We start from the raw sequence: 23,104 nt of genomic DNA, 5'->3' as shown, positions 1-23,104 counted from the left end.
ATATGAAAGATTCTTTTGTAGGGAGAATCTTGTTCTGCTTTGGAGGCCGTTGGTGCTGAGCAACGTTAAAGGTGCAATATAAAAAATATAATTAATAAATAGCGACATCAATCCAGTAAGGAGCAGCCATTCCGATGCACAATAAAGGAGCAAGGCAGGTAGGCGTCCATCCAGCATTCAGCATGTAAAAACACAATATGCAGCCTGCTTAACTGTAAATACTTGCATTGAAAGAAGTAAAAAATGAGAATTACTGATTATAGTGTATTAGAGAAACACTGTACATCTACAAAAAACCTTGGTACAATCTCTTTCCCAGATAGCACAGGTACGTCTGCAAGAGGTCTGCTGAAGATTGCTTCATCTGGAAAGCATCTGTTGTGTACAAACCTCTGATAGACGTCTTTAAGATGTCAGTTTTACATACATTCTAAATCATAAACATCTTAAAGACATCTTCTAAACGTCTATTTGACATCTGATAGGAAACGTCCTATAGATGAACTGGAGATGAGCAAACACTAAAAAAAAAAACACGCCTTCCAGATGTAAACACGCACATAGATGTCTCTGAGATGTACATGTGCTATCAGGGTTCTCGGTCTTCAAGTACACTAGTGTTTTTTTCTGTAATTCACCCAAAAGAAAAAATGTAGTCATTTAACTGCCTTAAAGCCGTTTCAAACCTTTATGCCATTTTTCCATGAAACAAGATTTGAAGAATCTTTACGCACAATTTCATAAAACTTCTTTTAAAGTCTGTGTAATGGCTTATTTTTTCAAGATTTTGATACCTTTATTTACTTGGCGGTTTTTTTTTTCATTCAAAGTTGGCTGGGTGGTTAATTTTTCTGTGGTGTCACAAACTCAGAACACATTTAATATTGCTTTACACAGACTTTTAATATGGCGTTAGGTTTCTACCACTGGTAAAAAAAAAAAAGAAAAAAAAAAAGTGAATTTATCAACTTTATTTTTTTTAATAGGCGGTCACTATGAACCGTTTTGTATGGAAACCAACTGTTGTGAAGATACTTCGAAAAAAAAAAAGTTTTTGTTCCACAGAAAAAGTAATGCTGCGTTCAAGTCCTCCTGGGACGTTCGTCCTTACGAGTTGACAAGTCGTAATTACAACGTCAGGTGCGTTCAAGTCGGTTTAGTCGGCACAAGATGGCGGTGTACCTTCTTTTAATAAATTACAAGAAAATACAACAGGGTCTGCATTTTTTTACTTGGATTTCATTAACTAGCTGCGTAACAAGAACATGACCAATTTAAGTTTATAGGACAACTAAACTATCAATTTAAACAAAAAATTCCCGTCAATTACAGACGTTGCATCCATCGATTCCGCCATGTTTCTCAATGACACGCCCCCAACTCGAAAACTCAGGGCTTAAAGAAAATTTCGAGTTTCTCACTCGTAATAACGACTTTGTGGTGGCGTTCATGTGCGTTCAACTCATAAATACGATCTACCCGACATGACTTGAACGCACCATAACTGCATAGATTTGGAACCACGTGTGCGAGTTACACGACATATTTCACGTTTTGGAGTGAACTATTGCTTCAACAGTGCAAGAGACAATTTTTCTAAGAAATTTGTAACAAATTTTAAATGATAAAATGCCTCACTGATTGTTTGACACGTTCGATTTAAATAAATTCTGCACTGAAAATTGTCATATCATACAAGTCGCATTTTAAAGCACTTTGAATTTAGTAATGCAGATAAAGAAAAACGTTATACAAGCCAAAAGACATCACATTTTATAAAGCAGATGTTTTGAAAAAGCTTGAAAATGTTTTGTGCCTTCATAGTCTGTAATGCGATTCTGCTTTCCCATGCCGTTTTTTCTGATTGTTTTTCCCGGGATTAAAGGTGCGTGTCTTCCTCCTGGTTGTCTTCTTCATCTTTCCCGGGCTTATTGACGAGCACCTGCCAACCGTTTCCCCCGTCCCCGCCCGCCGCCACCCCATTGGAGCTGTGTTTCTTCTCCTGCATCTCTGATTGGCTGTCGCTGGTTACATCCAGTGTAGGGTTGTCATGGCAACCGTTCTCCACAAAGTTAAGCTCTTCGCCTCTCGACTTCGGATGTGCCGTAAACCAGAAGAGACGAAAAAACACACAAGACAAATAGTAAATGAATTTGAACCCGAAACGCCATTCAGAGAATGTTGAGGTTAGTAATTAGAATTCGAGTCGCAAATTAATCGCGCTCGAGCTCTGTTGACTGCATCATTTGTCATTACCACAGAACATTTGGACTCTACCTCAGATTTTTTTTTTTAAAAGTAAACACCATATCAAAGACCTACCATGTTTTTGAGTTTGGGTAAACGACGCTGCCAGCAGATATAGATGATTCCAGAAGCAATAATGAGCACGCAAACCGATCCGATGATCACTAGAACCACAAACAGCTTGCCGTAGTCGCTACGGGTCTGACTGGGCCTCGAGTGGCACGTGTTCACGGTCGAATAATTCTGAATTCCGATCTGAATGAATTAATAATAGTAATTAAATAAAAAAAATTAATAATAAATATTTATTATACATATCCATATTGCATAAATTTATTTATTTTACTATTATTTGCTGCATTTCAGTCTCACCTCGTATAGACCTCTTCTGATTTCCCCCAGCATTGGCAGCACGTCTTTTGGAGGGATGATTTCTTCAGCGAAAAGACAGTATGAAAAGAAAATTAGACAAATACTATAGAATGTTTTTTAAGAAAGTGTGTAAACATAATCGAGAAAATTTTTTGTTTGTTGCATTGTGACAATAACAAATAAGCACGTTTACCCCTAAAATTCTCAGTAATGCAATCCACAAAATTATTGTTAAGATGTTCACAAATATTCACAAATCTCAGTGCAATATAGTAAACAAAAAATATTAAATACATCATAAAATTGTGTAACCAATAAATAAAAATACAGTAAAATGAGCATAAATAAGTTGTATTTATGTGAAAAAAACATAACATTTGTCAAAAAAAACACCTTGAAATGTAATATAAAATGCAAAAACAAATAAATATATGATCATATAATTACAGTATATATGCTTTAATGCATCATAAATAAATACAGTAAAATTGAAATATAAATGCACGAATATGTAATATAGTGGACAGTATGAAAAAGATATGAATTAATGTAATAAATAAAAATAGAATAAAATATGAGCATACTGTACATAAGATGTAAATTGTATTTATATAAAACAGAATTAACATGGAATTCGTCAGAAAATGCACCCTGAAATGTGATATAACAAACAAAATCAAGTAAATACATTTATGGTGATATAATTAAATACCAATTGATGATTGAAAGGAAAAGTGACATAAAAATATCCTTTGAAATAAACTATGGGGCCAAATGAAGCTCTCTACAGACAGAGAACCAGTGACCCACCTAAAAAAACAGGTCTGCTTTGTCGGTCACTGAGACGTCATGTCTGAGATGTTTCTCCACCTCACGTTTGCGCCCAAGAGGCTCAGACGTCCTCTGAACAGAAATCAGACTCAGTTTTCCAGCGCTGAGTCATTCAGACGGAGACTCCGAGCTCTCGTCCAGTGGGATGGATTGGTTTCTGATCAATGCCTCTGCAGTGCCGCTTGGGTTCAAAGCAGGGCTCCATCGCAGGAGATTTGGCAGTTTAGCACGCAGCTGTCGGAGCACCGGCGGGGGGAAAGTTCTCCATGATCATGCTGCAATTACGTGGCACTGGAGCGTTACCGTGGCAACAGAGAATCGGCTTCTACGCCAGCGAGAAGGTGTATGTGCCAATGAAACATCACAGGGTCGCTGTTGTGTTCTCACACAAGTGTTGTTTGATAATGCATTGAGTTAGTGTTCAGTGATGCATCGAGTCTGATTGTGCTGAAAGCATTCTGTCATGCCTGAGCAATGTATGTGTTCGCTTACTGGGGTCTGAAACAGAGAGGTTAAGTAAAAAGATACGATAAGTTGATGTTACTCGCTGTCTCGGTATGAGCCTTATCAAACGCAACAGTCGTGTTAGACAGTAGTAAGATTCAACAGAGAACTGAAGCCTCGATGTTTCTTCTAAACGAAAGACGCTGGGAAACTCACGTGTCTCCTCTCAACAATGTCTCAAACTGCAGTGATCCGAGTCAAAGACAGTGCTGTTATCATTGAATAAAAGTAAAAATACTAAAACAAAAAACCTTAATTGAAATGAATTACATTAAAAAACAAGACATTAAGAATTAATTCCCACGACTGATTAATTTATTCGTTTCCTAAATTTAGTAAGTCACAGCCACATTGTACTAATTTGTTCCCTCATTTTAATTTAAATTTAAATGAGGGAACGAATAAGTACAACATGGCCACGATTTACTGAAAAGAGAGAACAAATAGATCAAACGTGGCCATGAATTAGTAAGTCGAGGAAACAAATTGTTAGTTCATCGACACAATATTAATTTTTTTATCTGCATGTAATGTGTGGGACTCTATATATTTCAGTTAGTTGCGAAGGCGAATTAAAAGTTTTGTTTAAAGTTGAAGTACTAAAATTACTAAAAGTAAAACTGAAATAGAAACTAATTAGACAAAGAAAACTAATAAAAAGGACTAAAACACAACATAATTGCTACAAATTTAACTAAAATTAAAATGAAACTATAAAACCAACTTAAAATAATAATAAACCATAAGATAGTGTCGTAATGAAACTAAAATAACACTGGTCTGAGATCTCAAAATGAACGTTTCTCATCAAATTGTCATAAATCAAGTGATCTGCTTATGATATCTACAGTGGTGTGAAAAAGTGTGAGTGTGAGTGTGAAGTGACATGTGGCCAAGTATGGTGACCCATACTCAGAATTAGTGCTCTGCATTTACCCATCCAAAGTGCACACACTCAGCAGTGAACACACACCCGGAGCAGTGGGCAGCCATTTATGCTGCGGCGCCCGGGGAGCAGTTGGGGGTTCAGTGCCTTGCTCAAGGGCACCTCAGTCATGGTATTGAAGGCTGTACATTCACTCCCCCCACCTACAATCCCTGCCGGTACGAGACTCGAACCCACAACCTTTGGGTTATGAGTCCGACTCTCTAACCATTAGGCCACGACTTCCCCCAGTGTTTGCCCCCTTCCTGATTTCTTATTTTTTTGCATGTTTGTCACACTTTAATGTTTCAGATCATCAAACTAATTTAAATATTACACAAAGATAATGCAAGTAAATACAAAATGCAGTTTTTAAATGATGATTTCATTTATTAAGGGAAAAAAGCTGTCCAGACCTACGGGGCCCTACGTGAAAAATTAATTGCCCCCTCCTGTTAAATCATGAAAGAACTGTAATTAACCACATTATTTTAGAAAGCCGAGTTCAATTTCACTAGCCACACGCAGGCCTGATTACTGTAAGAAATCATCATTTAAAAACTGCATTTTGTATTTACTTGTATTATCTTTGTGTAATATTAAAATTTGTTTGATGATCTGAATCTTTTAAGTGTGACAAATATGCAAAACAAAACAAAAAAGGGGGCCAACACTTTTTCACACCACTGTACATCTTTACTCTTATATGACAATTATTAAATCAAAATGAATGGGACTATCAAGCTCCAAAAATTACAGAAAACTACCACAAAACCACCGTAAATGTTGCCAATATGACTTGTGCACTATATTTTAAGTCTACAGAAGCCATATGATTACTTTATGTGAAGAACAGATACTGCTGTGAATGGGTGCCGTCAGAACGAGAGTCCAAACAGCTGATAAAAACATCACAAGTAATCCACACCACTATCAGTTAATATCTGGGGAAGACAAAAGCTGTGTGTTTGTAAGAAACAAATCCATTATGAAGACATTTTTAACTTCACACAATTCCTCTGTCCATAATATTGCTTTCTCCAGTGAAACATTTTGTCTGAATCAGGAAAGAAATATGCACAGATCAAGCACCATTTATAAGTAAACTAATATGTGGATGGATTTTGATGTCAGAGGACAACAGGGGATGGATTTTTTCTTACTGAAGGAAGCGTTATTATGGATTATCATATTTTGGCCAGAAGCCAAATTTGTTTCTTACAATTGCGCGTCTTTATGCTTCTCAAGATGTTAGTTGATGGACTGGAGTGGTGTGGCTTATTGTGATGACTCTCATTCTGACGGCACCCATTCACTGCAGAGGATCCATCAGTGATCGTGATGGAAAAACTGATTTTTATGAAGAAAATGCAAGTGGTTTGCGTATGCAAGAACAATGTGTGGCTGGGTTAGGGTTAGCTAAAGAGTTCTGGGTTGGGTTTTGTTAAAAAAAGAAAAAAAAAAGGCACTTACACAGTCAAAGTTGTCCGTCATGTTGAGTATAACGTAGCCCTTTCCTGCGAGGTTGCTCCAGTCGACGCAAATCACCTGCACAGAGAAACAAAAAGGGTGTTTAGCAGTCGAAGGATCGCAGTGAATTGTTGTGGTTTAACCAAAACGCTCGCTGACAACCTGCCGTGCTGCCTGGAAAACAAAACTATAAACGTATTTCTCTTCCAACGCAGTCAGATAAAATCAATCATCTGTGAAATCATTCCACAAAGACACAACATATTTCATCCAAACAAACAATTGAGAATTTTATAGTAAGAACCACCTGTAGAATTCAAACTTGTTTTGTGGATATTTTTAGAAGTTGAAATGAAAAAAAAAACAGTACATAACACTACTTCTTACCAGCGTTGTTATTGTTAGCTAAAATGAAAACTATTAAAGATAATTTTTGAAATTCGGAGGGTGACATAATATATAGACAATAGATGAAAAACTGAAAATCAGAAATATTGCCTTGGCACTTACTGAAATAAATATCTTTAAGATGAAGTACTAAAATTAAAACTAAAATAAAATTGAAACTGAAATAAAAATAAATTAAACAATTAAATTTAAGACAATTTCAATTTAAAATTTAAGACAAAACGAAAGTACTAAAACTTATAAAAACTGAAAATATAAAAATAAAAACGAACCCAAAATATGAATAAATACTATAATAACACTGATTCTTTCAAGGCATTTCTTGTTATTATATTTATACATTATTTCATATCAAAATTAGATTTTTCTATTTGTCATATTTATAATTAGACATAATAATAGTAAGAAATGTATAATAATTTTAATATTTAATAATATATATTCATTATTTAAAATGTTATATAATATACAGGTATACAATAAAGATACTTTTATATATTCACATATAAATATATTTATATATAAATAAATATATTAAAATAAAAAATATATTTTATTCAATGGTGCATATTTTTATTTTTGAGCAGAGAGTATCTGACCTACAGCTGAATTCTGAATTCTTTGGACATTTAATGCAAGAAGGAATATATTATTGCATATATTATTGTATTATATTATTACAGAGCTCAATTAATTTGTTATTTTCTGCCATTGAGTACCTGCTCGGCCTCCTGTGACAGCTCTGAGTCGTGAAGCTCCGTTTCGGCGAGATATTCGGTGCCGCCGTGACGAAGCTCCACCCCCTCCTCATCCTCCGTTGTGGTGAGCGGCGCCCCCTGCCAGGCGGTTTCGGTGAAGACCACGGGCGGCAGGTCTGAAGTGGGGGAGGATGAGGGTCCGGTTGTGAGCGGCGTGAGGTACCGCCATTCGTCCTCTTCCTCCTCATCCAGTGCGGTGGGGAAAACCACCAACTCTTCCTCGTCCTCCTCTTCCTCAGAATCATCCAGGTGTGGTTTGTCAGACTGCAGGGGCTCCCGGCTGGGCAGGGGGCCGATTTCAGTAGCCGTGGGCGCTTGTGTTACCTCATGGCCCCTCTCGTCATCAAACGGGTCGTCAGATGTCAGATGCCTGTCAGGCCCAGCTGTGGCCTCTGGCTGGTTCTGACGTGCGAGTCCAAGGAGACGAGGCATGGCAGTGGAGTGGGCGTGGTCTTGGGCACCTGCGATTGACGGCCCCGGGGAGGGGTGCAGAGAGAAGCCACTCGATTCTGAATCACTCTCCCACCGCTCCGGGTCCACAGACTCAGTCGTAGGGACAAACAATGAGGAAGAGAGGTTCGTCACAATGGGCTTTTGGCTCAGAGAAAGTGGTGAAGATGGTGGTTCTGGGGATGAAGGGCTGTAATCTATGATGAAATAAAGCAAGAAAAGTTGTAAACATTTCAGAGACAAAGTACACAAACTCTAGTATTCTAAACTATACTGTGCTAAACTGAACTATTCTAAATTATGTTTATACAAAGCTATAACTGTATAGTTGGTATTTGTAGTTGGTTTTTCAAGTTTGGTAGTATTGGGATTTAGAGACCAACCGATACTGACTTTATATGATTGATACAATACCGATTATTTTAAAATGTAAGTGTTTGAGAGCCAAAAATTATTTCTTTATTTATGCTGTTAGACTACATCAGGGTTATTATAGTTAACTAAAACTAAAAACATAAAAAAATTTAGTTACTTGGAAAAAAATTTACAAAACTAAATTTTTTCAGTAGAACATGTGAAATCCCTAAATCGAAAAAATCTAGCGATTTAAAGCAAAAACGAATTATGAAAATACTTAAAAAAAAATAAAAATAAACAAAACAACCCAATTTTTAAAAACTTTTTCTAACATTTAATTGAAATTAGAAAATATAACAATAAAACCATTTAAATATATTATTAAAAACTAAAATAGTGCATTAATGAAACTAAAACAACACTGGACAACGCCAATAAAATCATTATATGCATTACCGATATTTAGCAATATGATATATAATAATAATTAACTATATTAAAATATTTTAATGTTTTTAATATGAAATATTACTTTTTATTTATGCAATTATATTGATGCAAAGTTGTGATATAAATAGTCATAAACGTATTTTCATCTTTCTTTTGGGCTACATCTAAACATAGCTTAACATTGTCTTTAGAGACCCATTATTTATCGGTAGACTTAATATTAAACAACCGATAACCTAAGTTTAAAAGTGTGAATATCGGTAAAAGTATGAATATCGGCCATCTCAAGTGGGATACAGAAAGGTCAAAGATGCCAAAGTCTTGTATAATATAGCAAAGCCTAAAGTATACTAAAGCATATTAAAAGCATGTTATATTATTGCATAACCTTGTAAACATTTAGTTTGTTGAGTTTTACATGATAGTTCATTGATATAGAGCAATCAAGTACATGATTACAAAACACTGATTAAGAAAATGCTGTTTTCACAGTATAGTATAGTATAGTAGGATGAGGTTGTTTAGTAAGTTCTGACGGGAGCATGCTGTCTTATTCATCTTAAGTTTCTTGAGTACAGCAGATTCGAGCAGCTGCACTGCAGCACTGCACCTGCGTTTGGCACAACACACACATCAGGGACCCGAGAGCTCTCGAACGCAGCCTGATTATTCATGAGACACACACACTGCCACACTGAAACGCGCTGTAATGAGGAGAGCTATTGTCTAGAGTCAGCAGGAGAGAGACGATATATCTATACTTTATCAAGAAAATTATCATAACTGGATGTAATAAAAAAAAAGCAGCATACCAGAGACTGTGTGGCAAGCTTTTGCACACTCCTCCAGTGACCGGAAGTTATTGCGATTCTCTCTGCAGCCCCCAAATATGAAGTTTTCACACTTTTTAGTGACGGGGTTAAAGTGCCAGCGAGGGATCGCCCCACGACAAGGTCCCACCTTCTTGGGCATCAGACAGCGCTCTGAGAGCAAAAACAAAGAAATACATCTACTACTTCTGAAAGCATCTTTTAGAGAACAATAACACAACTGCAAATTTGACAGCAACAGAGTCATCGCCTAAGATCCAGTGGAATCATTCCTCCCTCCGTTCAATTACTGAACTGCTACTGGCTTGGGATGAAAAGCATCAGGTAACTGGAGGTCTTCACACTAATTAAAGACAGTGGATGTGTGAAACGGACAAGAGGAATGAAAACTCTTGTGAGAGTAGACAAAAAGAGCACAGGGATGGATAGATAGATAGATAAGACAAAAATCTAGACAGATATAGACAACAATAGATATATATCAATAGAACGATATATAGATAGAACAACAGATAGATAGATGTCTAGACAAAAATCTAGACAGATACAGACGATAGATACATACATAGATAAGATAGATAGAACAACAGAACGATAGATAGATAGAACGACAGATAGATAGATAGATAGATAGATAGATAGATATATAGATAGATAGATAGATAGAACAACAGAACGATAGATAGAAATCACTAAATCGAAAAAATCTAGCGATTTAAAGCAAAAACGAATTATGAAAATACTTTAAAAAAATAAAAATAAACAAAACAACCCAATTTTTAAAAACTTTTTCTAACATTTAATTGAAATTAGAAAATATAACAATAAAACCATTTAAATATATTATTAAAAACTAAAATAGTGCATTAATGAAACTAAAACAACACTGGACAATGCCAATAAAATCATTATATTCATTACCGATATTTAGCAATATGATATATAATAATAATTAACTATATTAAAATATTTTAATGTTTTTAATATGAAATATTACTTTTTATTTATGCAATTATATTGATGCAAAGTTGTGATATAAATAGTCATAAACGTATTTTCATCTTTCTTTTGGGCTACATCTAAACATAGCTTAACATTGTCTTTAGAGACCCATTATTTATCGGTAGACTTAATATTAAACAACCGATAACCTAAGTTTAAAAGTGTGAATATCGGTAAAAGTATGAATATCGGCCATCTCAAGTGGGATACAGAAAGGTCAAAGATGCCAAAGTCTTGTATAATATAGCAAAGCCTAAAGTATACTAAAGCATATTAAAAGCATGTTATATTATTGCATAACCTTGTAAACATTTAGTTTGTTGAGTTTTACATGATAGTTCATTGATATAGAGCAATCAAGTACATGATTACAAAACACTGATTAAGAAAATGCTGTTTTCACAGTATAGTATAGTATAGTAGGATGAGGTTGTTTAGTAAGTTCTGACGGGAGCATGCTGTCTTATTCATCTTAAGTTTCTTGAGTACAGCAGATTCGAGCAGCTGCACTGCAGCACTGCACCTGCGTTTGGCACAACACACACATCAGGGACCCGAGAGCTCTCGAACGCAGCCTGATTATTCATGAGACACACACACTGCCACACTGAAACGCGCTGTAATGAGGAGAGCTATTGTCTAGAGTCAGCAGGAGAGAGACGATATATCTATACTTTATCAAGAAAATTATCATAACTGGATGTAATAAAAAAAAAGCAGCATACCAGAGACTGTGTGGCAAGCTTTGGCACACTCCTCCAGTGACCGGAAGTTATTGCGATTCTCTCTGCAGCCCCCAAATATGAAGTTTTCACACTTTTTAGTGACGGGGTTAAAGTGCCAGCGAGGGATCGCCCCACGACAAGGTCCCACCTTCTTGGGCATCAGACAGCGCTCTGAGAGCAAAAACAAAGAAATACATCTACTACTTCTGAAAGCATCTTTTAGAGAACAATAACACAACTGCAAATTTGACAGCAACAGAGTCATCGCCTAAGATCCAGTGGAATCATTCCTCCCTCCGTTCAATTACTGAACTGCTACTGGCTTGGGATGAAAAGCATCAGGTAACTGGAGGTCTTCACACTAATTAAAGACAGTGGATGTGTGAAACGGACAAGAGGAATGAAAACTCTTGTGAGAGTAGACAAAAAGAGCACAGGGATGGATAGATAGATAGATAAGACAAAAATCTAGACAGATATAGACAACAATAGATATATATCAATAGAACGATATATAGATAGAACAACAGATAGATAGATGTCTAGACAAAAATCTAGACAGATACAGACGATAGATACATACATAGATAAGATAGATAGAACAACAGAACGATAGATAGATAGAACGACAGATAGATAGATAGATAGATAGATAGATAGATAGATAGATAGATAGATAGATAGATAGATAGATAGATAGATAGATAGATAGATAGATAGAACAACAGAACGATAGATAGATAGATAGATCAGAACGATAGATAGATAGATAAAGAGAACAACAGAACGATAGATAGATAGATAGATAGATAGATAGATAGATAGATAGAACAACAGAACGATAGATAGATAGAACAACAGAACGATAGATATAGATAGATAGAACAACAGAACGATAGATATAGATAGATAGATAGATAGATAGAACAACAGAACGATAGATAGATAGATAGATAGATAGATAGATAGATAGATCAGAACGATAGATAGATAAAGAGAACAACAGAATGATAGATAGATAGATAGATAGATAGATAGAACAACAGAACGATAGATAAATAGATAGATAGATAGATAGATAAACAGATAGATAGAACAACAGAACGATAGATAGATAGATAGAACAACAGATAGATAGATAGATAGATAGATCAACAGAACGATAGATAGATAGATAGATAGATAGAACAACAGATAGATAGATAGATAGATAGATAGATAGATAGATAGATAGATAGATAGATAGATAGATAGATAGACAGATAAGACAAAAATCTAGACAGATACAGACACCAATAGATAGACATCAATAGAACGATATATAGATAGAACAACAGACAGAATGATAGAATGAATAAAGGATAGATAGATAGATAGATAGATAGATAGATAGATAGAACAACAGATAGATAGATAGATAGATAGATAGATAGATAAGACAAAAATCTAGACAGATACAGACACCAATAGATAGACATCAATAGAACGATATATAGATAGAACAACAGACAGAATGATAGAACGAATAAAGGATAGATAGATAGCAAAATGCCTAAATAAACATCTAGATAGACAGAATGATAGAGACTTTCTTTTGCTCAGTCTATCTATTTCCTAAACAGATAAATGCTCATTTTGAGGAAGTGCAGGCACAGAGCCAGGAGATAACACCACACCTGGAAGTGTCTTCACACACACACACACACACACACACACACACACACAAGCTCTCAGTCATAGTTGTGTCCACCTGTCTCTCCATATGGCTGATCAGTCAAGCCTGTCTGCGGTGTGACTCATTCAGCAGCGGTTGAGTGTGACGGGCTCTTGTGTTCACGCTCAGATTTACTGTGTGCGCAAATTCACTCATCTTCCATATGTGCGCTTGTGTAAAACAATTAACCAAACATTTTCAAGTTTGTCTCAAGTTCTAAAGCAGATAGTTGTGTTGTTGTCTTCAGGTCCATCCAGTGCACCCACAGAGACCAACTATTAATCTAAAAATGTTTCATAAGAAAGCGTCAGTGCGAGTGAGTTACGTGCCAAGGTTTAATATGTAGGATTATGGGTTTGTTCAAATCACAAATTTGAGAAATTAAAACAGTAATGTCTCACTTAGCATGCAGCGTGAGTGTGCCAGTTGAATCAAGCTGATATCCACCAGAGAAAATCAAAAAATGTCACACTCCTCATGGCAGAAAATCATTGGACAGCTCCGTCCTTCTCTCGGTCTCATACGCACACACCGGAAACAGGCCACTGCGGTTAGCGAGCTAGCAGGTGAACTAAAAATAATACTGTTTTCAGGCACATTAATTCCCAGGCGTTGTGTAGAAAGTGGGTATATTTTCACTACTCACTGCTGCCAAACACGTCCACGACCGCAGGGTGGACTGAAGAAACATCAGTGGAATTGTTAAAGCCGACAAAACTCTAATCAACAAAAATAAGGTAAACATCAGGAGGGGACTGCAGGTGTCGAGGAAATGACGCACGATAATGAGTCCTAAAAGCTGTTGTTCACACCACTTTACAACTCTTAACTGCCTCTCATTTTTGCGAGTTAAATAACTGTGTCTAGAGGCTGAGTCATACAGAGATGAATCTGTCGTCATTCAGTGCCTTTGTTGCACAATTTACAGGTGCAGCATAATTTTGCAACCATTTTCGAACATAAATATGCAACCAAATTTCAATAGGAAATGAATCGAGTCAAATAATTGTCAGAGCAAATATATTTACACATATAGCTGATAAATGTCAAGCACTTGACCCAATTTCGAATGTAATATTGCAACCAAATTTTGCTCGTAATTAAGTCAAATCGTTGTCAGAGCGAATACTGTATTAACACCCCGAGCTGACAAATGATAGGTACTTGACCTTTTCAGCCGTAAATATGCAACCAAATTTCGTTCATAAATAAATTAGGTCATATAGTTGTCAGAGCGAAAGTATTAACATCCCTAGTTGACAAAAGTGAAGTACTTGACTCATTTTTGATCGTAAATATGCAACCATATTTTGTTCATAATTCAATCACATCAGATCACCGTCAGAGCAATTTTGGTTGCAAAAAAACAACAACAAAAAAAAACTTCGGTTTTGTCATATGGGGAGAACTACGAAAGACCAACATTGTGTCATAACCATGTACCCATGTAACCATGACACAAAGCCTGAAAGCTTATTCTGGAAGATCTCAAAGTAAAGATCTTTGGCCTTTAAAAGCACAGAACAATAGGACAATGATCCAAAGCACAAGCAAAGGCTTTGGTTTAATGTCTTAGGGGGCTTAAAATAATTAACATTGATGAAAAATGATTGATTTGACTGTACTTACATAATCATATGAGAACAAAACAATTGAACTGAGCTGGATAATTATTGATTTGACTGTACTGACATTATCGTATGAGAACAAAACAATTGAACTGAGCTGGATAATTATTGATTTGACTGTACTGACATTATCGTATGAGAACAAAACAATTGAACTGAGCTGGATAATTATTGATTTGACTGTACTGACATTATCGTATGAGAACAAAACAATTGAACTGAGCTGGATAATTATTGATTTGACTGTACTGACATTATCGTATGAGAACAAAACAATTGAACTGAGCTGGATAATTATTGATTTGACTGTACTGACATTATCGTATGAGAACAAAACAATTGAACTGAGCTGGATAATTATTGATTTGACTGTACTGACATTATCGTATGAGAACAAAACAATTGAACTGAGCTGGATAATTATTGATTTGACTGTACTGACATTATCGTATGAGAACAAAACAATTGAACTGAGCTGGATAATTATTGATTTGACTGTACTGACATTATCGTATGAGAACAAAACAATTGAACTGAGCTGGATAATTATTGATTTGACTGTACTGACATTATCGTATGAGAACAAAACAATTGAACTGAGCTGGATAATTATTGATTTGACTGTACTGACATTATCGTATGAGAACAAAACAATTGAACTGAGCTGGATAATTATTGATTTGACTGTACTGACATTATCGTATGAGAACAAAACAATTGAACTGAGCTGGATAATTATTGATTTGACTGTACTGACATTATCGTATGAGAACAAAACAATTGAACTGAGCTGGATAATTATTGATTTGACTGTACTGACATTATCGTATGAGAACAAAACAATTGAACTGAGCTGGATAATTATTGATTTGACTGTACTGACATTATCGTATGAGAACAAAACAATTGAACTGAGCTGGATAATTATTGATTTGACTGTACTGACATTATCGTATGAGAACAAAACAATTGAACTGAGCTGGATAATTATTGATTTGACTGTACTGACATTATCGTATGAGAACAAAACAATTGAACTGAGCTGGATAATTATTGATTTGACTGTACTGACATTATCGTATGAGAACAAAACAATTGAACTGAGCTGGATAATTATTGATTTGACTGTACTGACATTATCGTATGAGAACAAAACAATTGAACTGAGCTGGATAATTATTGATTTGACTGTACTGACATTATCGTATGAGAACAAAACAATTGAACTGAGCTGGATAATTATTGATTTGACTGTACTGACATTATCGTATGAGAACAAAACAATTGAACTGAGCTGGATAATTATTGATTTGACTGTACTGACATTATCGTATGAGAACAAAACAATTGAACTGAGCTGGATAATTATTGATTTGACTGTACTGACATTATCGTATGAGAACAAAACAATTGAACTGAGCTGGATAATTATTGCAGTTATTGCGTGCTATAGTCAGAATGTGTGATCCTGTTGTGGATGCGCTCTTCCCATATCAACGCGCTGAAACACAGCAACTAAACCCGAAGAATGCACAACGTTTTATTATAATAATGTTCTCATTAGAATGTTATATACACAACATTCCCAATCATAGTTATTAATGTTGTGCACTGCTGTTTGAGCTGCGTGTGCTGAGCTAAAGACGATCACCGGTAAACTGAAGCGCTCTTTTAACTTAACCAAATGCATTCTATATGAGATAAATCAGATATACATCAAATAAACACAATATTACAACGTACAATTGCACAAAAGGCTACAAACGAACAGCGCGCATCTGAAGTGTCTCTGAAGGAAATAATGCATTATTTATCGGCTTTAAGATATCGGCCAAATTTTCTTATCAGGCCGATACCGATAACAGAAAAAATGAGCATTTATCGGCCGATACCGTTATGGTGGCCGATATATCGTGCATCCCTAGTTTACATAGACAAACTTGATGACTTTCGAGTAACATGCCTGAATCATGTTTTGACTTACTGCTTCTACTCACCATTCATGGCACTTAGGTCAACACCGCTGTCTTTGGTCTCGATTTGAGCGTTCTTGCCATCCTCACTGTCTTCGCTGAAGAATCCAGAGCTCTCCTGAGAACTCTCCATGAAGCCAGGCCTGCGATCCCTCGAGACCTCATCGTGTTCCTTAAAGCCTTCGGGAACATCCAGAACTGGCCCGTGGGAGCGGAGAGGGTTGGGTAGGAGTGCTGGACCAGCGCTCAGAACCTCGGCACACACCAAAACCAGGAAAACTGAACCTAAACGAAAGGAAAAGAGATTTAAAAAGCTCACTTTTTGAACTCGGCCTCATTGAATACACAGATCAAAATCAGCACTAATGAACCAAACCAACTCTTTCACCGCAAATGAATTATTCTTAATAGCTTCAACAGTGACAGATGGTTTCAAGGATGTATATAGATCCATCAAACTCTGACTGGAGACATCTTGAGTCCTGGCCCCGATGGGCTTCAACCACAGATGGTTCCCTATAACGGCGGCTTAGTGTTGTCTCTCAAACCACGCGGTCTTATCTTTCCTCGCCCTACCAGGTCACCACAGGATTAGTGCTGGTTTTATCATTGGACAGCCGAAAAAGGCGACAACTGGGGGGGGCAACTACCCTTCTGTTGGAGCTAAGTTGGAGTTTCAAAGCCAATTACACAGTTCTCTAATTCTGACACGGCTTTAGTTTTTATTCATGGATCAGTTTAATGAAATATATTCTCTAGCGAGGCTTGGTTTAATTAAGGAGACCAGCAGGCGTACGCCTCGGTAACTCTGGTATTATATCTAGCAAGTGTGTGTGATTGTGTGGTAATTAACAGGATGGAAAAACCGGGTACTTCCTGCTCCAATTTATGAATTGATCAACTTTGCTTTCTGGAAACGTTCCAGTGGTTTTACAGACCCGGGACGGCCAGTGAACTCAAGCCATGCAATGCTGCGGAAACTTTCAAAATGGGATATTGCTGGAGAGTATAATACCAAATAACCAAATTACATTTACTTAGTAAATTAAAGAGAATTAAAGATTAAGAGACTACTTTGTTTTTCGACAAACATTCTACATTTATCAGTAATGCTACATTCTATTCTTGGAACTCGGAAGTCTGACGATCCAGCGTTCAACTTGGGAAAAGTGCAACGAAATGTCACTTGTACACCTGCAGAATAAGAGCTATAAAAAAATTGGACATTATACAACTACTTTGCTGCCATGGCACTTTCTTATTTGCTTCAAATAAGGCGCGAAAACTCAATGCACAGGCTTGATGTCGATGATGCCGAACGCCATTGGTTCTTGGAAATGATCCAAATTATATTTTAGAGATTATCAGTGAATAATTACTTTGTGTCTGATCTTAATGCAAAACTATTAGGCAACTTCAAAAGACTTGGAATACAATGCACAAGTCATATGGACTTTCATCGTACCTCTATTGTCGTTTTTAGAACTTCACAATCCCTACATGGTCACTGGTCAACAATGGTCATAGCAGTTTACAACAAAAAGACTAATTACAGAATTCAAATTTTGGGGCTTTTCCTCCAAGTTTATATGCTTCCTAAACATGTACCACCGAATAAACCAGCCCAAAAGTGACGTAACGAACACAGAGTCACCTCTATCTCTGTGATGTATGTCCTTAGAAACCGTCAACGTCCCACCCCAGTAGATCACATTAATTATGGTTGACGCAATCGTATTGTGCCTCAGTGGACTCGGGTTTCTGCCAGGCTACTTCTGACCTCGGTTGAACAGCGAATAAAGAATGTGAATTTGCTGACGGCTGCTCCTTGGCCTTGTGCCCCAGAGATGCTCTCAAAGTTTGGACACACGTTAGATGGTACATTAATCATAAATGCTAATGAAACTCATGAAGATGAATCATTTGCACATAAACTTGAAAAACAAAAGAAGACCTTTAACAACTGCAGAGAGACACAACTAAAAAGAGGACATATTTTGCTAAAAATGTTTGTAAGAAGAACTTAAAAAAAAATGTCCCTTTACTCGGTTCTCTGAACTAATAAAAATCTACTTATTTATGCTTATCATTTAATATTTAGTGCGTTTCCTGAGACAAATAATATATCCCAAAAATATTTCCAACGTCGGGATGAAAATACAGGATATCTGGTCATTTAAGTTCTTATTTCAGGAAGATTTGATGTTTACAGAAAATAAATAAATAAATGAATAAAAACTGTTAATAACCTATCTACATCATGTCACTCCAAATACATAAGCAATAAATATCATGAAAATAATGTCACATGGCTCAAAAAAATCCAAATGGTAATGAATATGAATCAGACATGTTCTTGACATCTTCTACACTGTGGTTTCATATCATAGCAGTCGCAGCATGTCCAGCGCCCACCTGTTTCTGTCTGACTTATTTCAGATGTCTTAAAATAGTGCACATTCATCCGTTCAGACCAAGACGCCACAATCCTTTGCCATCTGATACGAACACGGATCCGTCACATAGCAGCTATTGTACTAAATATATGAGCAGTTCAGCCAGCGCCAGTATCAGACTCTCTCTGAAAGAGACGAGGAGCCTGAACACAGAATAAAATGATTCATAAATCATCAAACCCGACAAAGCTTGGCCCAATTTGAAGTGTGAGCCACCTGGGCTTCAGCAACACACTGTGAATGCATACAGCAGCCAATTATTTCTCTGTCTAAAATCCTCTCTATCTCACCTCTCGGAGAAAAAGCCACATCTCATACGAGCGACTCAAGTCAAGACGGGCTCAGCGGCGAGAGAAATGCTGATGTCACCTGACCTGAATGGGTTTCTGGGCTGTGCCAGCTTACAATGCAGCAGTGCCTGTGGGTGCAGGTGGCACTGAGCATTAGGAGGCAGATTTATAGTCTAAGACTGGCAGCTGCAGGTCTGCAGTGCCTGATATTGCTAAAGAGGGAATGAGTCGTACCACAGTATTGAATTATTACCATATACCATGGTATTTCTAGTGGTGCAATGTCCAATTAAAGATGCTATCTATAAACATGACTGTAATGTAACTATAACCTAAATTAAATGGCAATACAGTACTTTGACCAAGGCATCAAATGTTTTCGATATGGTATGCCAACGTACTTCAAAAAGTACCATAGTATAAATTCCAAAAACATTGTATTACTAAAGCAATACCACAAAAACAGGGTAACATTTTGATATATATGATAGTATTAGGTGATTACTCCAAGAAAATGTGGACTATGATATCTACAGTACATAGTGATATTGTAACAATAACCTAAATTAAATGGCAATACAGCACTTTGACCATGGTATGCTAAAGTACTTAAAGAATACCATGGAATAAGCTAAAAAGAAAAAAACATGGTAATCTCACAAAAATGGTGGATATATCAAAAATACTTACATTATAAATACAACATTGAGTCTTTACCATGGTAGTTACATAGTACTCCAAGGATGGTACACCAATGTATATCATGACATAAATTCAAAAAGCATTGTACTACCAGAGTAATACCACAAAAACAGGGTGATATTTTTATATACATCGTGGTATCGTGTGATTACCATGGTATCTACACGGTACTCCAAACAACAGAAGAAAAAAAACCTTATGAAACTTAACCATGTATTTATTACAGTAAAAGTGTAAGCATGTTTTTTGGTATATTGATTACCATTTGTATAACCACATTTTTACTACAAATATGATGGTTAATCTATGGTTATTGTAGCAACCCTGTTGAAAAAAACAGCATATGCTGCTTAGGTATGTTTTGAAACTGGGATGCTGGATTGAGCTGGTCCTTATCTGGTTTAAGCTGGTCCTTAGCTGGTCATGTGCTGGTCCTAAACTGGTCCGACCATCTAAGGACCAGTTTAAACCAGCATAAACCAGCAAAGGACCAGCATAAACCAGTAAAAGACCAGCTTAAACCAGCATCAAAACATACCTAAGCAGCATATGCTGTTTTTTTCAACAGGAAAACCATGGTTAATTTGATGTCACCATGGATTAATGGTTAATTTTCATAAGGGACAGTAACTATAAGCTAAATATTAATACAGTATTTTGACATATATTATGACATCAGTAGTTCACTATACCGAAATCCAATCTACTTTTAAAGAATATCATAGTATAAGTTCAAAAAACAATGTATTACCATGGTAATACTACAAAACGGGGTAATATTTTGATATATATTATGGTATTATTGAGTGATTACCATGCTAAAAACATGGTAGCATGTCCAAAACTACCATACTGTATATATATATAAAACAGCAAAATGCATATACAATGATATTTACATGATAGTCTAATATATCTGTTCATAACAATATCATGGTAATTTCCTATATACCATGGCATTTACACGCCACTCCAATGTACTTGAAAAAATACTAATATTAACATGGTATGTTACAAAATACTCAAAGAGGGTGAGCAAAGAATCAAATGCCAGTTGATTTCAGAGTGAAATGGGGTGTTGAACAGAGACTTGGCTTAAGCCTGCATCTGTGCTGCCCATTAGACTAAACAGACCTGACCTGTCACTGTTGTGTCTGGTCATCGGTCTGTCTGGAGCAGCTTTTGACCAGCACAATCTGTCAGCCGTGGCCTCATGGGCATAACAAGCCATCACACACACGGCGTGCCAAACACAATCAGCGTCCACAACAGCTGTGAAATGTTCTTTTCTCAGTTACATGATGAATCATGCTGACCGGACCTGAATACATCAGCTCGGTCTCCAGATAGGGAGGAAAAAGGGGCGTGTGCAGCAATCTGCACTACCAGATCAATAACACAAATATCTGAATGACTTCAATGACTGGACTCTTCATACTGGGGATGAGGACAAGCAAAGCACATCAACAAATCATAAATGATCATCTCAGAAAAAGCATTTTTTCGCCACTTATGGCAACAATGAGAAGTGTTAAGTGTTAAGACACAATATGAATCAAACCTTGTGATTACTGTACCAGACTACAAAACTAGTATTCTGACATTTATCAATGATTAAATAATCAGTTTTTTTTTAGTTTTTTTTTAACCACACATTAACATTACACCAGGCTATAAATATTTTTAAATACACACAGTCTCACATAAAATAGATTAGTTTATAAAAAAATATAATTAATAGGGAATAATAATACCTAGCAATATATATATATATATTTTTATAAAAACAATACAAAATTAAATATGTTGTAATATATTTACATATGCATTCATACAACACACAAAAAAGACTGAACTCACCCAACATCAGGCACTGGACAGACGCGACTGACATCTCTGCGGCTTTAAATGATAGTGTTTCAGTTCGTTCGCATGTGCATCATATGTGACCTCAGTGTGCGCTGGACCAGACGCACTAACACGAATTAATCATCGGAACTGAGCACAAAAGGTCAGTTGTCGGGCAGACGAAGCGTGATGTGACTGCGAGGAAAACAGGTTCGTTTGCTGCTCTTCTTGCAGTCAGTGGATTTGCAGCGATAGATTAAGGATTTTGGAGGGTTTGATTCCTGGCGCAGTGACTGCAGGCGAGCCGCTGCAGCGACGCAGGGTCCTAAACCCCGCCGGACAGCACGATGGAATCCTGACGTCGGCCAATCAGAAAGCGCCGATTATGATTAACCACGCCCATTCCACACAGCGCATAATCAAACAAGATTGTAAACAGTAGTGAAGTATTTTTACTCTGCTGTAAAAGTACCTTTCAGGTGTCAGTACTTTATCAGTGTTTTTTTAGAAAACTTTACTTCACAACATTCCAAAGCATAATATTACACTTTTTACTGCACTACGTTTCATTTTAAATATCATTTAATACTTAATTACATTAGAAATCTATTACTTTCTTTATTTTACTCAAGTAAAAGTAATTGAAAGATTTACTTGCGTACAAGAAAGTACTACATTTTTAATGTACTTAAGTATGAAAGGTAAAACAAACAACTTTTATGTATGAAATGTAGTGCAGTAAAAAGCAAGACGTTATGCTTTGGAATGTAGTGAAGTAAAAGTTTTACAAAGAAAAACACTGATAAACTACAGATAATTTTACATTTTCTTGAGAAAAGTAAAAATACTTCACTACTGTCCGCCTCTAATTGTAGTGAAGTACACCGTTCAGCCATGTAAAAAATCTAATTTATTAAAAACAAATTACATTTTTATTTGCTTTCGGTACGTTTTGCGAGCTTGTTTCTGCAAACTGAAAATAAAGGTAGCTGTAACGGTTTATCTTAAAATTATGGCACTTTATTCCTCACAATTTGAACTTTTCTCAGAATTGCAAGTTTATAACCTCACAGTTGAAAGTTTACATCTCACAATTCCGTTTTTTCCTCGCAACACGAACGCGGAATTCTGAGGAAGAAAGTCAGAAGTGCGAGTGTAAACTCA

At 36.3% G+C, this 23,104-nt stretch overlaps 1 protein-coding gene across 1 annotated transcript; it reads right to left on the bottom strand.

The window, feature by feature from the left end:
- Positions 1-1,442: 1,442 nt before the first annotated feature.
- On the bottom strand, positions 1,443-22,266 carry LOC107549351 (podocalyxin-like protein 2). The gene is made up of 9 exons (XM_016230399.1): positions 21,953-22,266; positions 16,669-16,929; positions 11,330-11,500; positions 7,477-8,162; positions 6,353-6,427; positions 3,870-3,948; positions 2,620-2,681; positions 2,323-2,502; positions 1,443-2,092 (listed from the first exon to the last, which is right to left on the bottom strand). The coding sequence occupies exons 1-9, from the start codon at positions 21,984-21,986 to the stop codon at positions 1,880-1,882; spliced, it is 1,761 nt and encodes a 586-aa protein (XP_016085885.1). The 5' UTR covers positions 21,987-22,266; the 3' UTR covers positions 1,443-1,879.
- Positions 22,267-23,104: the final 838 nt, after the last annotated feature.

This window comes from Sinocyclocheilus grahami, unplaced genomic scaffold (genome assembly GCF_001515645.1).
Source record: "Sinocyclocheilus grahami isolate Dianchi unplaced genomic scaffold, SAMN03320097.WGS_v1.1 scaffold370.1, whole genome shotgun sequence".
NCBI classification, from domain to species: Eukaryota; Metazoa; Chordata; class Actinopteri; order Cypriniformes; family Cyprinidae; genus Sinocyclocheilus; species Sinocyclocheilus grahami.
Note: the sequence above shows the minus strand (reverse complement) of the source record. Positions and strands in the feature narration are given on the sequence as shown.